Consider the following 18,699-nt stretch of genomic DNA (forward strand, 5'->3'; position numbering starts at 1 on the left):
AATAAAGCAGGTAAAAGACTAGCGCAACGCCTCAAAGGACAAAGGATCAAATCCAAAATTCCGACTTTATCCTACCCGCACTCAACTGACACTCTGACTAACCCCCAGGACATAGCGAACGCCTTCAGCGACTACTATAGTAAGCTCTACAACATCAAACATGACCACACTACTTACCAACCATCCCCTGAAGATATCAACAACTTTCTTCAACAAATTAACCTACCAAAGCTGACTGACTCTCAACTGACCTCCCTCAACGAACCATTTTCAGACAGGGAAATTCTTGATACAATATCCTCCTTGCCAACGGGCAAAGCCCCAGGACCTGACGGTCTCACGGGGGAATACTATAAAAGATTCTCTAGACACTTACTTCCCCAACTGACAGAATTCTTCAATATTGCTGCCTCCTCCTCCACATTCCCTGATGAATCGCTAAACGCTCTTATCATTACTATCCCGAAACCAGGCAAAGCTCCTACCTCCCCTCAAAACTTCCGCCCTATCTCCCTATTGAATCTTGACGTAAAAATATATGCCAAAACGATTGCCAGACGCCTTATGGCTGTTATGCCTGATCTCATACACACAGACCAATCAGGATTCATTAAGGGCAGGCAAGCCCCTGATGCCACAAGAAGGATGGTGAACATTATACACCATATTGAGTCCAGCGGAACGCCTTCTCTGCTCCTCTCTTTGGACGCAGAGAAGGCGTTCGATAGGATACACTGGTCTTACCTCAGAGCAGTACTAACTAAACTTGGTTTTAAAGACCTCATATACAACGCAATCTTGGCTCTATATACTGTCCCAACTGCGAAGGTATACTCCGCAGATATGCTGTCACAAACATTTCACATCACAAATGGCACTCGCCAGGGATGTCCATTGTCCCCGCTGATTTTAAACATGCTCATAGAACCACTAGCGGAACACGTTCGCTCAAACCCCCTACTCACAGAAGTCACAATAGGGAAAACATCACACAAAATCAGCCTCTTTGCTGATGATGTCATACTAGTACTCACCAATCCAAATTCCTCCCTTCCTGAAGCACAAAAATTGTTAGACTGGTTTGGTCGCGTATCATATTACAAGCTCAACGTAACTAAGTCCCATATTCTAGACCTTAAACTAGACGCTACTTCTCGAAACCTGCTACAAGCACAATTCCCCTTTGCTTGGGCCGACCACAGCATCCCATACTTAGGAATCCACCTTACGAAATCAGTTAAACTCCTATTTGCAGCCAATTTCAAACCTCTCCTCGCCACTTTAAAAATAGAAGCACAGGCCATAACCAAACACAACCTTTCCTGGTCAGGTAGACTGGCAGCATTCAAAATGCTACACCTACCCCAAATCCTATACCTGTTCAGAACTTTACCCGTACCCCTACCTAAATACTACTTTAAATCATTGCAAGCCATACTTAACAAAACCATATGGAATGAAACCAAACCTAGATGCGCACATTCGACACTTAGAAATCACAGATTGGCGGGGGGCTCAGGGACAATAGATTTCGAAGACTATCACACGGCAGCGATACTGGTCCAGCTCGGTGAGTGGTTCCGCACAAAACCTAATAAACTTTGGAGCTCAATAGAACACTCCCACCTGCTTCGCCCAAACCTACAATCTTGGTTGATGAGCTCACCCTGGGGTCCAAAATTGTCGGCGGCAACACCTCCCACCATGGTAGCGTCAGTCTCAGCATGGAAAAAACTAATACAAAATAGCGGCGACACACCCGATAATCCTCCCACTCCTATCCCTATTGAAACCCTCCATCACCTCTCCCCAGACCTAAATTTAAACCAATGGGCCAAGAACGGTATCCGAACCTTACAACACATTCTACTCATAGACAAACCCAAATCTTTTACCCTCTTGAAACAAGAATATAACTTACCCCAAACAGAACTCTTCACCTACCTCCGAGTCACCCACTGCCTTAGAAACTCCCACCTTCAGTTGTACACTATACATCCTAAAGCATGGGATTTTCTAACGTCCTCCATCCCCAAACGCAAGGGGATATCCCTACTTTATAATATCCTACACCATAAACAGCAGTTTACCAAGAAACCCCCTCATATCCACTGGGAACATGACTTAGGTCAGACCTACACGGAACACCAATGGCAAAAAGTGATCCAGTCAGTATATAAATCCACAAAATGCGCCACGCTCTGGGAAAACACCCAAAAAATACACCTTAGGTGGTACCTAACCCCATCCAGAATTGCTAAAATCAATCCTTCTATCAGCGATCAATGCTGGCGCGGGTGTTCAATCAGAGGTGATATGCTTCACATTTTCTGGACATGCCCACGATTGCGTAATTACTGGAACAAGATCTTCCAAATACTATCAGACATTGTACACCAAGATTTACACCCAACACCTGATCTAGCTGTGCTGAACCTCACTATTGAAACAATACCAACACCTTACAGATACATAGTGACCCATATTCTGTTAGCTGCAAGATTATGTATCGCAAGACTATGGAAAACGGATGCTACCCCCTCCGTTGAACATACTCTAGATACGGTGAACCTCCACTACAGCTTTGAGTTGATGATGGCCCCTAGTGCGGGCCTTACACACACTGTGAAATATAACTGGAGGCCATGGGAGATGTGGACTGGAGCCGCATCATTCCTTTCATGACCAATCACCTGACGATCCAGAAACCTTTCTTATTTTCATGATAAGCAACATATCGTTACCGCTTTTTCTTGATAATTCTTTTTTTTTTCTTTTTTTTCTCCCTTCTCTTGAATACTCCTACTGCTTTTACTTATAGACTCTGTTTTACCTATGATCTATCTAAACCGGAGACTGTCCACGCAGAGTGCCACCCCCCCGGGTGAAAAGTGTTCCCATTAGGGCGCCTGGGGTAGTGCTACTCATGCCATAATTAACCTCCGATATCGGAAGCGGCATTTTGACAGCTCTCTGCTATATGCTATAGCATTAATCAGATAATCTGTTTCATTGTATACATCTAAACGACTGTACTGTACCTAATATACAATGTGCACATTGTATTGTTATATACTCTTTGCAAAAATTAATAAAAAACCAATGATGAAAAAAAAAAAAATATTTTGTTTTTTTGGGGATTTTTTATTCACGCAGCCATGGATGTCTTTAACTTTATGAAAGGACGCCAGATTAATATTGAAGAAATTTTTCAGAAAGCACCCAGCCCTAATTTAGACCTTGAAATAGGTTTTAAACAATTACAATCAGATATGGAGAAACAGGCCAGGTTGTGGTGGGACATAGCTTCCTTTAACTTATATATTGAAAAAATCTCACCCCCAGGAGATTACGGTGGGATGTAAATCCCAATGATGGAGTTGAGGACCCAACACTTTTAGACGAATGGTTCCAGTTTTTCAATGCTTGCGAGCAGAAGCTCATGCAAATGATGGTTAGGAGGCGTCAAGCCAAGGGACGCATCCTTGAAGCCAAAATTTCTGAGCTTAAAGAAAAAATGGAACCATTCCAAGGAACTAAAGAGTTTTTAGATAAAGCCGAACAGTTGCATACTCATTTGTCTAAATATGATGCTGATATTCAGCAGAAGAAGCTTAAGAAATATCAGAGAGATATTAAAGACTTTGAACAGAATCAGGTATACAAATGGCAAACTGATTCAATCCCAACTAATCCCAATGTACCTCCAGTCGAGCGAGATCTGGAGATACATAATGCTGTTAGTCAACTAGCCAAAGATTTCAATAAGAGGGCGACCCCCCATACTCCAGTGAGAACCTCTAACAAACTAGGCTCTCACCCTAAAAATAACCCCCCTCAGAGGGGTAGAAATTATCCCCCACAGAACAATAATAGTTACTCCTATTCATCACCTTATATGGTACCTACACACAATAGGTTCGCGCCTCTGTCTAATAGACCATCTGATTATGAGTATCAATATCATAATCCAGAACCTAACTATTACCAACCTAGACCCCCTAGAGGAAACTATAGGGGCAATTATCGAGGTCGACCCTATTATAATCACCACAATTATCATCAATCGGGGGGGAATGGAAGGAATGGAAAGGACCCTACAGAATTCCACCTACCATAACCCAACATTCCAAAGAACCTACAGAAAAAGAGGTAGTAGAGGGAAAAGGAGAAAGAAAAAGAAAACGGGACAATTAAATACAGGGATTTTCAATCTTTCTGGAGTGGACCTTTCAGAGGAAGAATTACTAGTATTATCGCAGGGGTTAAAATTTGCACCTAGCAAAAATATTGACAAGTTTGATGTATTTGTTGATATAGAGAAATTTATTAGGAAACTAAATATCAAAAAACATTTCTCTTCACAAACAAATATCTCTTCCCTTCCTAATGAGATTGAGACCACTTATTTGCATAGTGGACTCAAAAATAATTCAGTATTTAATCCCAAAAAAAGTACCCACCACCATATTGAAGTGTTTAGAAATATGGTTCAAGAGGAGGTAAGAACACTCAAAGTTCCAAAATTCAGTGCCAATCAGTCCATTCGTGAAGGTATTAAAAAATTAGAAAATAATAAACAAATAGTAGTCCGACCAGCGGACAAAGGGGGAGGAGTAGTAGTCCTTAGCAAAGAGAATTATAATTTGGAGATTCAAAGATTATTACAGGATACCACCACCTATAAACCTTTATTGTCAGATCCCACACCGCAATTCACAACACAGCTCTCTTGTTGGGTAAATAAGGGTCTGCAGTTACACATGCTCAATAAAAAAGAAGCCCATTATCTTATTCCCCGGGCCCCACGTATTCCAGTCTTATATATATTGCCCAAGATACATAAATGTAAAGAAAAACCTCCTGGCCGACCCATAGTGAGCGGGATAGGGTCACTATATTCCCGTGTAGGAGAATACTTGGATATTTATCTACAGCCCCTAGTCACATGTGGACGATCGTATCTGAAGGACAGTCGAGCTCTTATTCAATCTCTACAGGGTATTACAATATCTTCTAATACTCTATTAGTGACTATTGATATAGAATCTCTCTATACCAATATTAAACAACAAGATGCTTTGGTAGCAGTGAAACTAGCACTTATAGATCAATCAAAACTTAAATTATTGCAAATAGAATTTTTAGTTGAAGGACTGAAATTGGCTATGGGGAATAACTACTTTTGGGCACTTCATCAATTTTACAATCAAATTAAAGGAGTTGCCATGGGGGCAAGATATGCCCCCAGTGTAGCAAATATAGTACTCAACAAATGGGAACAGGAAACTATTTATCATCAACCTATCAAATCGTTAAAGTACTATAAAAGGTATATTGACGACGTCATTCTTTTGTGGGAGGGCACTATGCCAGATTTTCAAGAATTCCTTTTGAGTCTGAATGATAATACCTATGGACTCAGGTTTACTGCTGAATCCAGTTGGGATACTATTAATTATTTAGACCTCACTTTAACTAAGCAAGGGAATAGGTTAGTTTCCAAAACATTTTTCAAGGCCACTGACCGTAATGCATTTGTGCCAGTCAACAGCTGTCACCATCCACATTGGTTAGGAGCCGTCCCTAAGGGACAATACATGCTCATTAGGAGAAATTGCGATGACATTATTGATTACCATACACAATCTGAGATTCTTACTAATAGGTTTCAGGAGAAAGGTTATCCTCTTGAAAATCTTATTAAAACCAAAAACCAAGTTTTGGCCATTAATAGGGACTCTCTTTTAGTCCCTAAGGAAAAAGTCCCCTTTTTGGGAGATATCTCCTTTGTATCAGGCTTTCATCGCCAATACAAGGGAGTGGAAAAAATATTTCATAAATACTGGCCTATACTATGTAAGGATAGAGATTTACAGAACATACTCCCCTCCAAACCTAAGTTTATTTATAGACGAGCACCAGTACTCAGGAATATGATAGCCCCCAATGTACCCGATCCCCCCAGAAAACCCTCTACTTTTCTGGAGGGATCAGGGTTTCATTATTGCACTAGATGCAAAGCCTGCCGTACCACAAATAGAGTAGGGAAAAAGAAAGTTCCATTCCAAGGTTACTCGACAAGAATTTTCTATAAAACCTCTGATTACATGCAATTCTAGTTATGTCACATATGTGCTAGAGTGCCCATGTTCAATCCAATATGTGGGTCGGACTACCCGTAAATTGAGGGTTCGGATTAATGAACACGTAGCCAACATTTCTAAAGGTTTTTTGAATCATAGCGTATCACGGCATTTTCGTACGGCCCATAATAGAGACCCCCGTTTGCTTACTTTTTACGGTATAGATAAGATTGCCCCTAATTGGAGAGGCACTGATCTTAAAAAGGCTGTTTCTCAGAATGAGACCCAGTGGCTGTATCGTTTACAAATGATGCAACCACATGGCTTAAATATTGAACTGAATCTAAATTGTTTTTTGACCAACGATTGAATTTGTGTTGAATACTCTCATAGATTAACTTTTTCCTTGAATTACTAATGTAATTGGCATTCAATTTTTTGGGTTTTTTTTGGGTTAATTTGAATTATTCTAATTTTTGCAGCTGTTGGGTATTTTTATTTATTTTTTATTTTTATTTTTTCATTTTTATTTTACTTTTTATTATTTTTTATATTTATATTTCTTTATATATAATATTTTTTATATATATTATTTTTCTATATATCTTTTTTGTTACTAATTTGAACTGTGATTAATGTCACTATTTTTAATAAATATATGAATATATTTTTCTAAATTTCTCACTTTTCTATTAGCCAGTTGTTGGCGGAATGTGCCATCCTTATTCCATTTTCATCTTGGAACACATTTTTTACTAGTACTATTATTTAAGATTATTCACATTTGTATAAACTTTTTGTATAAGTTTAATCAATCTCTGTTATTACAAATGTTATTGGAGACGGTTGTACGGTGTTCTGTGAATGGCGCTGAGGCTGTGAAGCATTCAACTCCTCCCTTTATGCAAATTTCAAACATTATTTAAACCATCTCCCTAGTGACCAAGTACGCTTCCTGAAGACGTGTTTAACTAAACGTACGTCGAGGCGGTACTTGGTCACGCATTTACATCATATCCGGTTTCTGTGGTTTGCCTGTTTGGTGAGGGTGGAACGCACGCCATTGCCGTGACTATCTAGGAATTTCTCCCATAGAGCGGATCCTTCTATCCATAAGACACGCTTCCTAGCCTCAGTGCCGGGCGATGGCACCTTATATGTGAGTAGCCATTTGGCTATGTTTTGTTTTTACTCTATTTTTAATAAACGATGTTACACTATTTTTGGTTCCTCTCCATCTATTTTATATCCCATACGTGGGACCCTGTGATGTGAGGATATTGGTTTGGTTCAGCCTTCTCCATTGTAGCAAGCGTTATCTTGCAAAAGCCTAATTGACCTCTTTTTCATTAAATTGGTCAATTCCATCTGGTAAGCGGACATCCTCTTTCATGAGCACATTGGTGTTTTTCAGTGATGGTGAAGGGATTTCTCTGCTCACGTCTAGATATCAAGATTCACATCAGGATTCCATAATATAAATGTTTTTACCTTTGATGGACTTTTTCATTATATTACACATCTGAAATTGATTTGACATTATATGTTATAGTTGCACAAGTTCTATTGAACACAATTATTCTTTGTTTTTAGGTTTATGTTTTTGTCTACCTAATTTTTATTTACATAGGCAGGCTGGTTTTTATTTCTAATTTTTTTTTATTACTTTTAGTTCACATTCAATGGGATTTTTTGTATATGAGCTTCTTTGATAATGATTTAGCGCTCCCCAACCCCCCTCTTTTTTTTCACATGTCACTACGTACGCCCTGGATTACTCTCGGGCACAGTAACTCTTAAACCATACATTTCTAACTAAAAAAGAATATCATAAATCGCTGGCCATGCATATGGTAAATGTAGCAAGATTATGCATTCCGATACATTAGCGAGCCACACACACTCCAACGATTAGAGAATGGTTCATTAGGATTTAGGAAATGGAGGAGCTAGTTCACATATCTCAAGAGCGAATCCAAAAATTCACAAAAACATGGGCATGCTGGACTCACTTCAAAACAACTCAGCGCTTTCAAACCCATGGCTTCTGAACTCAAACTGTCACTTCATTGGCAGTGAAAAGTAAAAGTGAATCAATATGAGATGTAAGGTAATACTGGAGACTAAACACTGGTCTCTCTCTCTTGTAAACTAAATAAAAACTGTTTATGGAAAAAAATAATAATAATAAAAATTGAAAGAGAACTTCTTTACAGGCTTGAGATTTTTTTTCTGAGAGAAAGGGCAAATCACAATGTTAACATTTTGGCTTACCATATTTTCTCCCCAAATATCGCAGAATGGTGTTGCTTTGATAAAGCTCAAAGCCTCCATCTTGTAAACGAGGCAGTTGCCCAAAGACCTATAAATAATTAGAGTTCAAATATCTAATACATAACATATGCAACAATTTTAAAATCATGACAGGCATCTGTATTTCGTTCATGTTTTAACTAAAAGTTAAAAAGTACTAAAGGATTAAAATTAAAAATGATTAGTGAGTATATACTGTAGTTAACCATCATTAATGCAGAAAGTGTAGAGTTTAAGTGATAACCTTTATTGCTAGCTTAAGTTATTGAATGACTTTTCGGCTTCATGCAATTCGAAATCAGGGACTTTTATAAAGACTTAAGAAGTGATCTAAGTCAACACCAAACTCTAAACTTTCTGCAAGAAAAAAGAGAGAAATTCTTACCTCGAACCTAGCCTACAGCTTCTTCCTATAGGACCTGGTGGTGGCACTGTCCCTCAATGCTGCCTCTTGCGAAAGTTAAGAACTCAAGTTTCTTTGAGAATGTACTTCAGCATTGTGCTATAGGACTGTACAGGAGAAGGCAGCTCTGGGATACAGTGATGTCACCTGGGCCTACAGGAAGCACCTAGAAGGCAGTGTCCAAGGTACTGTAAGTATTTTGGTTTTTAAAACCTTTGGGTGTTTTAACTTTTATTTTTTTTTTTTTTTTTTCGTGAGAGATAGGAGGCTCAGTAATAAGTGAACCTTGCATTTTCATGCTGGGTTGGCATTAAAGACATTTCCCTTATTAATGGTTGACCATTAAGCACCCTATAGAGACTCTCTGCAATTGACCTTGCCTTCAGTGAGTAAGTTAAAATCCTCATTTGCATACACAAACATTCTTCCCCCTGCACCTGGCAGTCCCAAAATCTTATAAACTTTCAAGGAAGAAGGATGCTGACACCCTTTTCCTATCTCATTGGAGAGACAAATGTCTTCTGCTTTATACACAGGATGCCAACAGGCATGCTGGCAGGACATGCACCGGTAATGAATAACATGGATGCACCCTTTATTCATAATTTTTGTAAAATATTTAGTGCAGTTTTAGAAAATGACCCAGTTTTTAGTTTAAATCGCTCCTAACAAACTGAACAGCATTGTGTCTCACCGCATTTTTCTTCAGATCTATTTTGCCTGAGACCCAATCCTGCATTTGCACCTCATCCTCTGTCCAGGAAATTCCCTGGTCAGCAAGTAGGAGCCGTGGGGGCTCTCCTCTCCCTGTAAATATATATATATGTCTCATATTAGAAAAAAATATCAGGTAACAAACCAAAAGAGCTTTTAAATGTGTTATAATAAATAAAAATAATGATTAATAATAATGAATTAAAAAGCAATTCCCTTTTCAAGAATGGCATATTATAAAATATTGCTATAGCGATAGCAAAAACTTTTTTTTTCAAACTTTTGGAAAGAGTAGGGGAAAGTTAGAAACCCTGTCAGATTTTTGCACTGCCTATGACCCCATGTGGGGAATTTGCATTAGTCAACATTTTTTCGCCAAGACAGGAAATTAAAGAATCTCTAATACTGAACACAAAGTAAAAAAGGAAAATAGAATGACAGCATACTGCTCACCATACATTGTACAATTTTCCTTGATTTACCAAAACCATATAATATGAGGTCAAACCTAAACACTTTCAATTTGTATGCAATCAGGCAGGCCCTTGCACTACATAGTTGAAGGTAAATCGACAGAAAATGGAATAAGAAAATTGTATAATGTATGGCCAGCCTAAGGCTGGATATAGATGGATCATAATGTTTCTGGTTCAGAAGGGACCGGACAAATTTCAATCCATCTATGGCCCTTGTTGTTCGAGAGGAGATGCACTAATGATCAACTCCATTCCTCCATACACCTTTGAATAAGTGGATGGGGTAATCCGTTGCTTTTTAAAAAAAAAAACAAAAAAAAAAATGATACATCTATGGCCAGCTTAAGTGGTCTATCATGTAAGCTTTTGTTTCATTAATTTTAAGCTGGGGTGGAATGTTTTTATTTCCTTTTACAATAATAGTTTTTTGTCTTGATTACTGTTTTAGTCTGAGTATAGATATAGGTTTATTCCAAGCATGTTTAACCACTTCAGCCCAGGAAGGTTTTACCCCCTTATAGACCAGGCCATTTTTTGTGATATGGCACTGGGTTATTTTAACTGACAATTGCATGGTTGTGTGACGCTGTACCCAAATAAAATTGATGCCTTTTTTTTCCCACAAATAGAGATTTCTTTTGGTGGTATTTATTCACTTCTATAAAACACACCCAGTAAAAAAAATGGAAAAAAATCTAATTTCTTTATCAGTTTAGGCCAATAATTATTCTGCTACATATTTTTGGTAAAAAAAATCCCAATAAGCGTATATTGATTGGTTTGCACAAAAGTTATAGCGTCTACAAACTATGGGATATTTTTATGGCATTTTTATTTATTTCAGTGATTTTTAGCGGGACTGTGACATTGCAGCAGGCAAATGAAACACTTAACTGACACTTCTGACATTTTTTTGGGAACCAGTGACATTAATACAGTGATCAGTGCTAAAAATATGCACTGTTACTGTGCTAATGACAGTGGCAGGAAGGGGTTAACACCAGGGGCGATAAAAGGGTTAAGTGTGTCCCTAGGAGGTGCTTGCTAACTGTGTGGGGGATGGACTGACTGGGTGAACACACAGACCTGTAATCCTGCTTAGCAGGAATGGAAGATCTCTGTGTCTTCCCCTGTCAGCATGGCGATCTGCCTTGTTTACATAGGCAGATCATCATTCTCCTTTTCTGGGGAACGATCGCGGGTGGCCAGTGGACATAGGGTCCTCCTCTGATTGGCTCCCCCTCTGTCCAATGGGCACGCGCACAGTACCTTTTGCACAAAATTTCGTATATATGCGGTGGGCGGTCTTTAACCACTTCAGCCCCGGAAGGTTTTACCCCCTTCCTGACCAGAGCACTTTTTACAATTCGGCACTGCGTCGCTTTAACTGCTAATTGCGCGGTCATGCAATGCTGTACCCAAACGAAATTTGCGTCCTTTTCTTCCCACAAATAGAGCTTTCTTTTGATGGTATTTGATCACCTCTGCCGTTTTTATTTTTTGCGCTATACACGGAAAAAGACCGAAAATTTTGAAAAAAAATGATATTTTCTACTTTTTGTTCTAAAAAAAAATCCAATAAACTCAATTTTAGTCATACATTTAGGCCAAAATGTATTCGGCCACATGTCTTTGGTAGAAAAAATGTCAATAAGTGTATATTTATTGGTTTGCGCAAAAGTTATAGCGCCTACAAACTAGGGTACATTTTCTGGAATTTACACAGCCTTTAATTTATGACTGCCTATGTCGTTTCTTGAGGTGCTAAAATGGCAGGGCAGTACAAAACCCCCACAAATGACCCCATTTTGGAAAGTAGACACCCCAAGGAATTTGCTGAGAGGCATGTTGAGCCCATTGAATATTCATTTTTTTTGTCCCAAGTGATTGAATAATGACAAAAAAAAAAAATTACAAAAAGTTGTCACTAAATGATATATTGCTCACACAGGCCATGGGCATATGTGGAATTGCACCCCAAAATACATTTAGCTGCTTCTCCTGAGTATGGGGATACCACATGTGTGGGACTTTTTGGGAGCCTAGCCGCGTACGGGGCCCCCGAAAACCAATCACTGCCTTCAGGATTTCTAAGGGCGTACATTTTTGATTTTACTCCTCACTACCTATCACAGTTTCGGAGGCCATGGAATGCCCAGGTGGCACAAACCCCCCCCAAATGACCCCATTTTGGAAAGTAGACACCCCAAGCTATTTGCTGAGAGGCATGGTGAGTATTTTGCAGCTCTCATTTGTTTTTGAAAATAAAGAAAGACGAGAAAAAAAAATTTTTTTTTCTTTTTTCAATTTTCAAAACTTTGTGACAAAAAGTGAGGTCTGCAAAATACTCACTATACCTCTCATCAAATAGCTTGGGGTGTCTACTTTCCAAAATGGGGTCATTTGAGGGTTTTTTTTGCCACCTGGGCATTCCATGGCCTCCGAGACTGTGATAGGCAGTGAAGAGTGAAATCAAAAATTTACGGCCTTAGAAAGCCTGAAGGCGGTGCTTGGTTTTCGGGGTCCCGTACGCGGCTAGGCTCCCAAAAAGTCTCACACATGTGGTATCCCCGTACTCAGGAGAAGCAACAGAATGTATTTTGGGGTGTAATTTCACATATTCCCATGGCATGTTTGAGCAATATATCATTTAGTGACAACTTTGCGCAAAAAAAAATAAAAAAAATAAAAAATTGTCTCTTTCCCGCAACTTGTGTCACAATATAAAATATTCCATGGACTCGACATGCCTCTCAGCAAATAGCTTGGGGTGTCTACTTTCCAAAATGGGGTCATTTGGGGGGGTTTTGAACTGTCCTGGCATTTTATGCACAACATCTAGAAGCTTATGTCACACATCACACACTCTTCTAACCACTTGAAGACAAAGCCCTTTCTGACACTTTTTGATTACATAAAAAAATAATTTTTTTTTGCAAGAAAATTACTTTGAACCCCCAAACATTATATATTTTTTAAAGCAAATGCCCTACAGATTAAAATGGTGGGTGTTTCATTTTTTTTTTTCACACAGTATTTGCGCAGCGATTTTTCAAACGCATTTTTTGGGGAAAAAACACACTTTTTTAAATTTTAATGCACTAAAACACACTATATTGCCCAAATGTTTGATGAAATAAAAAAGATGATCTTAGGCCGAGTACATGGATACCTAACATGACATGCTTTAAAATTGCGCACAAACGTGCAGTGGCGACAAACTAAATACATTTTTAAAAGCCTTTAAAAGCCTTTACAGGTTACCACTTTAGATTTACAGAGGAGGTCTACTGCTAAAATTACTGCCCTCGATCTGACGTTCGCGGTGATACCTCACATGCATGGTGCAATTGCTGTTTACATTTGACGCCAGACCGACGCTTGCGTTCGCCTTAGCGCGAGAGCAGGGGGGACAGGGGTGCTTTTTTTTTTTTTTTTTTTTTTCTTTATTATTATTATTTTTTTATCTTATTTTTAAACTGTTCCTTTCATTTTTTTTTTTTTAAATCATTTTTATTGTTATCTCAGGGAATGTAAATATCCCCTATCATAGCAATAGGTAGTGACAGGTACTCTTTTTTGCAAAAATTGGGGTCTATTAGACCCTAGATTTCTCCTCTGCCCTCAAAGCATCTGACCACACCAAGATCGGTGTGATAAAATGCTTTCCCAATTTCCCAATGGTGCTGTTTACATCCGGCGAAATCTAAGTCATAAAATGCTCGTAGCTTCCGGTTTCTTAGGCCATAGAGATGTTTGGAGCCACTCTGGTCTCTGATCAGCTCTATGGTCAGCTGGCTGAATCACCGGCTGCATTCTCAGGTTCCCTGTTGAGACAGGAGAGCCAGAGAAAAACACGGAAGACGTTGGGGGGGGGCATTCCCTCCCACTGCTTGTAAAAGCAGTCTAGAGGCTAATTAGCTGCTAGGATTGCTTTTACATGAAAGCCAATCGCTGGCTGAAAAGAATGATACCAAGATGATACCTAAACCTGCAGGCATCATTCTGGTATAACCACTCAAAGTCGTGAATGGCGTACCTGAAGACAAAAAAATGGTTAACAATAAAGCACAGTAAACGGTAAGGTATAAAAAATTGCATATCTGAAAAGCAAACATGATAAAACATAACAACAATAAAACATTGCAGAATAGAATACAGTAAAAAAGAGCAGAACAATAGAGAGAGAATAGAGAGAGAGAACAATAAAACAACAACTATTTTTTTTTTATTTTATATTTTTGTTTGTGTTTTTTTTTTTTTTTTACACTTTTTTTTGTAACTAACTTTTATAACTGTAACCGGTTCCAGGTTCGGGTCTCTCAAAATGCGATGGCATCTTGGGAGACCCTGTGAAAGTGTGCCTAGTCTGTGCAATGCTGTACCCTACGCTAATACTCAACTAGTGAATGGTAGTGTTCAAAACATTCACCAATGCAAAGACCAGGATTGTCAGGACAGGAGGGACAATAATAGAGGGTGTCACGCCTATATCCGCGCTTGCTGCAGACACGACATCTTTTTTGGGGGGGTTCGTTGGGTAGGGGTACTCGGGAGGACATAAAGAAAATGCCTCTCATGCAGCCGACTGCATTTGGTTGGGGATGTGAATGGGGGAAGTACGGGCGCTGCAGAAGTGGTGGGTTCCCAATTAGGATTGGCGAATGCAGCAGGAAGGGCACTATGGGCACGACGGGCCTGTGTTTGTCTTCTTGGTGGCAGCGGGACACTACTTGTGCTTGCCACCTCACCAGCTTGAACTGCATTTATGGGACTCGCCACGTCACCAAGTGTTACTGCAGTGCTGGTTTGACTACGACCGGGGTGTACTAGGCTGCTGGTGCTTGCCAGTTCACCAAAACGCTACCAAAAAAACTGTTAGCGATCGCAGGGATCAGGCCTGACTCTGCGAACGCTGCAGTTATGCGTTTAGTGTTTTGTAAGTGACAGTGATCGATCGATACTGCACTTGGGTGGGCTGGGCTGGGCTGGGCCGGGCGGAGGGGCAAAACGCAGGTGCTAGCAGGTATCTGGGCTGATCCCGCTAACACTGCGTTTGTGGGAACCCTAAACTGCTGGGGACGCTAGTATAGATCTGATCAGATCAGATATTGATCCGATCAGATACTATACCACTAAGGGAGGTGTACGGTGTGTGCGTGGGTGTTAGCGGTACTGGCGCTAACCTGATGCTGCCTGGGACTGGTGCTTGCCAGTTCACCAAAACGCTACCAGAAAAACTGTTAGCGATCGCAGGGATCAGGCCTGACTCTGCGAACGCTGCAGTTATGCGTTTAGTGTTTTGTAAGTGTCAGTGATCGATCGATACTGCACTTGGGTGGGCTGGGCCGGGCGGAGGGGCAAAACGCAGGTGCTAGCAGGTATCTGGGCTGATCCCGCTAACACTGCGTTTGTGGGAACCCTAAACTGCTGGGGACGCTAGTATAGATCTGATCGGATCAGATATTGATGCGTTCAGATACTATACCACTAAGGGAGGTGTACGGTGCGTGCGTGGGTGTTAGCGGTACTGGCGCTAACCTGACGCTGCCTGGGGCTGGTGCTTGCCAGTTCACCAAAACGCTACCAAGAAAACTGTTAGCGATCGCAGGGATCAGGCCTGACTCTGTGAACGCTGCAGTTATGCGTTTAGTGTTTTGTAAGTGACAGTGATCGATCGATACTGCACTTGGGCTGGGCCGGGCGGAGGGGAAGAACGCAGGTGCTAGCGGGTATCTGGGCTGATCCCGCTAACACTGCGTTTTTGGGAACCCTAAACTGCTGGGGACACTAGTATAGATCTGATCGGATCAGATATTGATCCGTACAGATACTATACCACTAAGGGAGGCGTATGCTGCGTGCGTGGGTGTTAGCGGTACTGGCGCTAATCTGACGCTGCCTGGGGCGACGCATATCACCGCCGGGCGATCAGGGGGCTAAACCTTTATTAGGTAATAAACGGCGGGTCCCCTGACACTATAAAAAATAAACGAACTAACCAGCGTCACCCGTAACGGTTATACGGTGATCAGTGGTGAAAGGGTTAACTAGGGGGCAATCAAGGGGTTAAAACATTTATTAGGTAGTATATGGGGGTCCCTGTCACTATAAAACGCTGACGGCGAACCTAAATATTTACGTTCCTAACTAGCGTCACCAGCGACACTAATACAGCGATCAGAAAAATGATCGCTTAGTGACACTGGTGACAGGGGGTGATCAAGGGGTTAAAACTTTATTAGGGGGGGTTAGGGGGGTATCCTAGACCTAAAGGGGGGTAATATTCACTGCCCTAACACTGTAACTGTCACAAACTGACACCATGCAGTAATCAGAAAAAAAAAAAAATACTGCTTGCTGTCAGTTTGTGACGGGGGGGGTGATTGGGGGGGGATCGGGGGGCGATCGGGGGGGGGATTCGGGGGTGTAAAGTATGCCTGGCATGTTCTACTGTGTGTGTTTGTGTGTGTTGTGCACTTACATGTCTTCTCTCCTCGGCGCTGGACGGAAACTGCCAAGCCGAGGAGAGATGACATCACATCCTCTGCCTGTGTGAAACTACACACAGGCAGGGGAGGATTCCGATTGGCTGGGAGCGATCGCGAGGGGGGGGCCACGATCGGATGGTCTCCCCCTCGCCTCCCGACGCTCCCAGTCAAATGCCGACCGCCGCTGGCACCGGGGGGGGGTCCGATCGGACCCCCCGCCCGCGGGAGGCAGATCACGTACAGGTACGTGATTCTGCCTGCCCGTGCCATTCTGCCGACGTATATATACGTTAGGCGGTCGGCAAGTGGTTAACCACTTGCCGACCGCCGCACGCCGATGTACGTCGGCACAACGGCAGTGGTGGGCAAATGGGCGTACCTGTACGTCCCCTTTAAGAGCCGGGGCTAGCAGATGCATGCTTTCCGCGTACAACGTGACCGTGCCCGTGGGACCGGAGGACTCAATGCCCGCCGGTCTCCCGGCGATCGTGTCACGGAGCCTCAGAACAGGGAAGTGCCAATGTAAACAAGGCATTTCCCCGTTCTGCCTTGTGTCATGACAGAGATCACTGCTCTCTGTCATCGAGAGCAGTGATCGCTGTCATGTGAGTTGAAGCCCATCCTTCCCACAGTTAGAATCACTCCCTAGGATACACTTGACCCCTTCATCGCCCCCTAGTGGTTAACCCCTTCGCTGCCAGTGTCATTTACACAGTAATCAATGCATTTTTATAGCACGGATCGCTGTATAAATGACAATGGTCCAAAAATAGTGTAAAAAATGTCCGATGTGTCCGCCATAATGTCGCAGTCCCGATAAAAATCGCCACCATTACTAATAAAAAAAAATAATAATAAAAATGCTATAAATCTATCCCCCATTTTGTAGACACTATAACTTTTGCGCAAACCAATCAATATACCCTTATTGTGATTTTTTTACCAAAAATATGTAGAAGAATACATATTGGCCTAAACTGAGAAAAAGTTAGCATTTTTTTGTTTTAAAAATGGGGATATTTATTATAGCAAAAAGTACAAAATATTGTGTTTTTTCAAAATTGTCGCTTGTTTTTTGTTTATAGCATAAAAAATAAAAACTGCAGAGGTGATCAAATACCACCAAAAAAAGCTCTATTTGTGGGAAAAAAGGACGTCAATTTTGTTTGGGTGCAGCGTCGCACGACTACGCAACTGTCAGTTAAATCGACACAGTGCCGAATAGCAAAAAATGGACGGTCATTCAGCAGCCAAATCTTCCTGGGCTGAAGTGGTTAACTTACTACTTCTACCTTTCTGCTTCAGGCATCCAGTATTCTTTTGGTAAAATAATACTTTCTAAGGTTAGTTTTGAACTTTCCTCGTTCACACATTTAAAGGTTTCAATCATGCCCCCCTTCTCTTCTTTCCTTGAAGCTGTATATATTATTATCTTGAGCTGTATCTTGTGTTTTCACTTCTTGTAAGTAAGGTCTCCAGATTTGTAAATAGGGTCTAAATAAAGCCCTAATTAGTGGAATTAGTACCACCTTCTTTCTGCTGTTGATCCCACTAGTGTTACACCCCAGAATTCGCTTGCAACTTAGATATTACACAAGGCAAAAAAGCCTGGTGGCTAAACAGAGAGCCAAAAAAGGTGACTATGTATTTCTTAGGATGGGGGTTTTAAGAAAACATGTTGTTCTGCATGGACAAACATGGGCTTGCTTTAAGAAAAAATGTGACAGCTGATAATACTGACTGTATGAGCCAGTCTGAAACAAACAGCATACGGCATTTCTTCCTACGATACTTGGCCAAGTTTACAGAAACAGGGTAGCTGTAAGTCAGCAATGTAAGAGGACATTCATTCTGCCACTCGCCACCAATATAGTCATAATCTACTGTATAGATGGCTTTTATTGAGGGGCTGCTCTTTGGCCATCAGCATATAATGGGGTATAAATATATAGCAATATAGGCAATTGGGGATATAAATAGGTAGCAATATAGGCAAGTTGGAAATGCAACCGCTAGATTTGAATGCAAAGTGAGAAGCTTAAAGTATATGTATAGTCAAAACTTTCTGTCTCCAGAACATTTACCCCCAGTAAAAAAACTCTGCTAAACCTCTGGCAACAACTCAAAATGTTTGGATTTCCCTCCATTTACTGTTTCCGTGACAACGTACATTTTTCCTTCTATTGGTTGAACTAGATGGACTTGTGTCTTTTTTC

The 18,699-nt window shown here is 40.9% G+C and overlaps 1 protein-coding gene across 1 annotated transcript in view; it reads right to left on the minus strand.

The window, feature by feature from the left end:
- LOC141105346 (glutathione S-transferase P 1-like) overlaps positions 1-18,699 on the minus strand; it is a 93,296-nt gene that overhangs the window by 29,743 nt on the left and 44,854 nt on the right. The window contains exons 3-4 of the mRNA XM_073595213.1: positions 9,497-9,609; positions 8,361-8,448 (exon numbers count right to left, since the gene is read on the minus strand). Coding sequence (XP_073451314.1) covers positions 8,361-8,448; positions 9,497-9,609 — 201 coding nt within the window. The remainder of the gene's footprint in view (positions 1-8,360; positions 8,449-9,496; positions 9,610-18,699) is intronic.

Source organism: Aquarana catesbeiana, linkage group LG08, assembly GCF_042186555.1.
Source record: "Aquarana catesbeiana isolate 2022-GZ linkage group LG08, ASM4218655v1, whole genome shotgun sequence".
Lineage (NCBI taxonomy): Eukaryota > Metazoa > Chordata > Amphibia > Anura > Ranidae > Aquarana > Aquarana catesbeiana.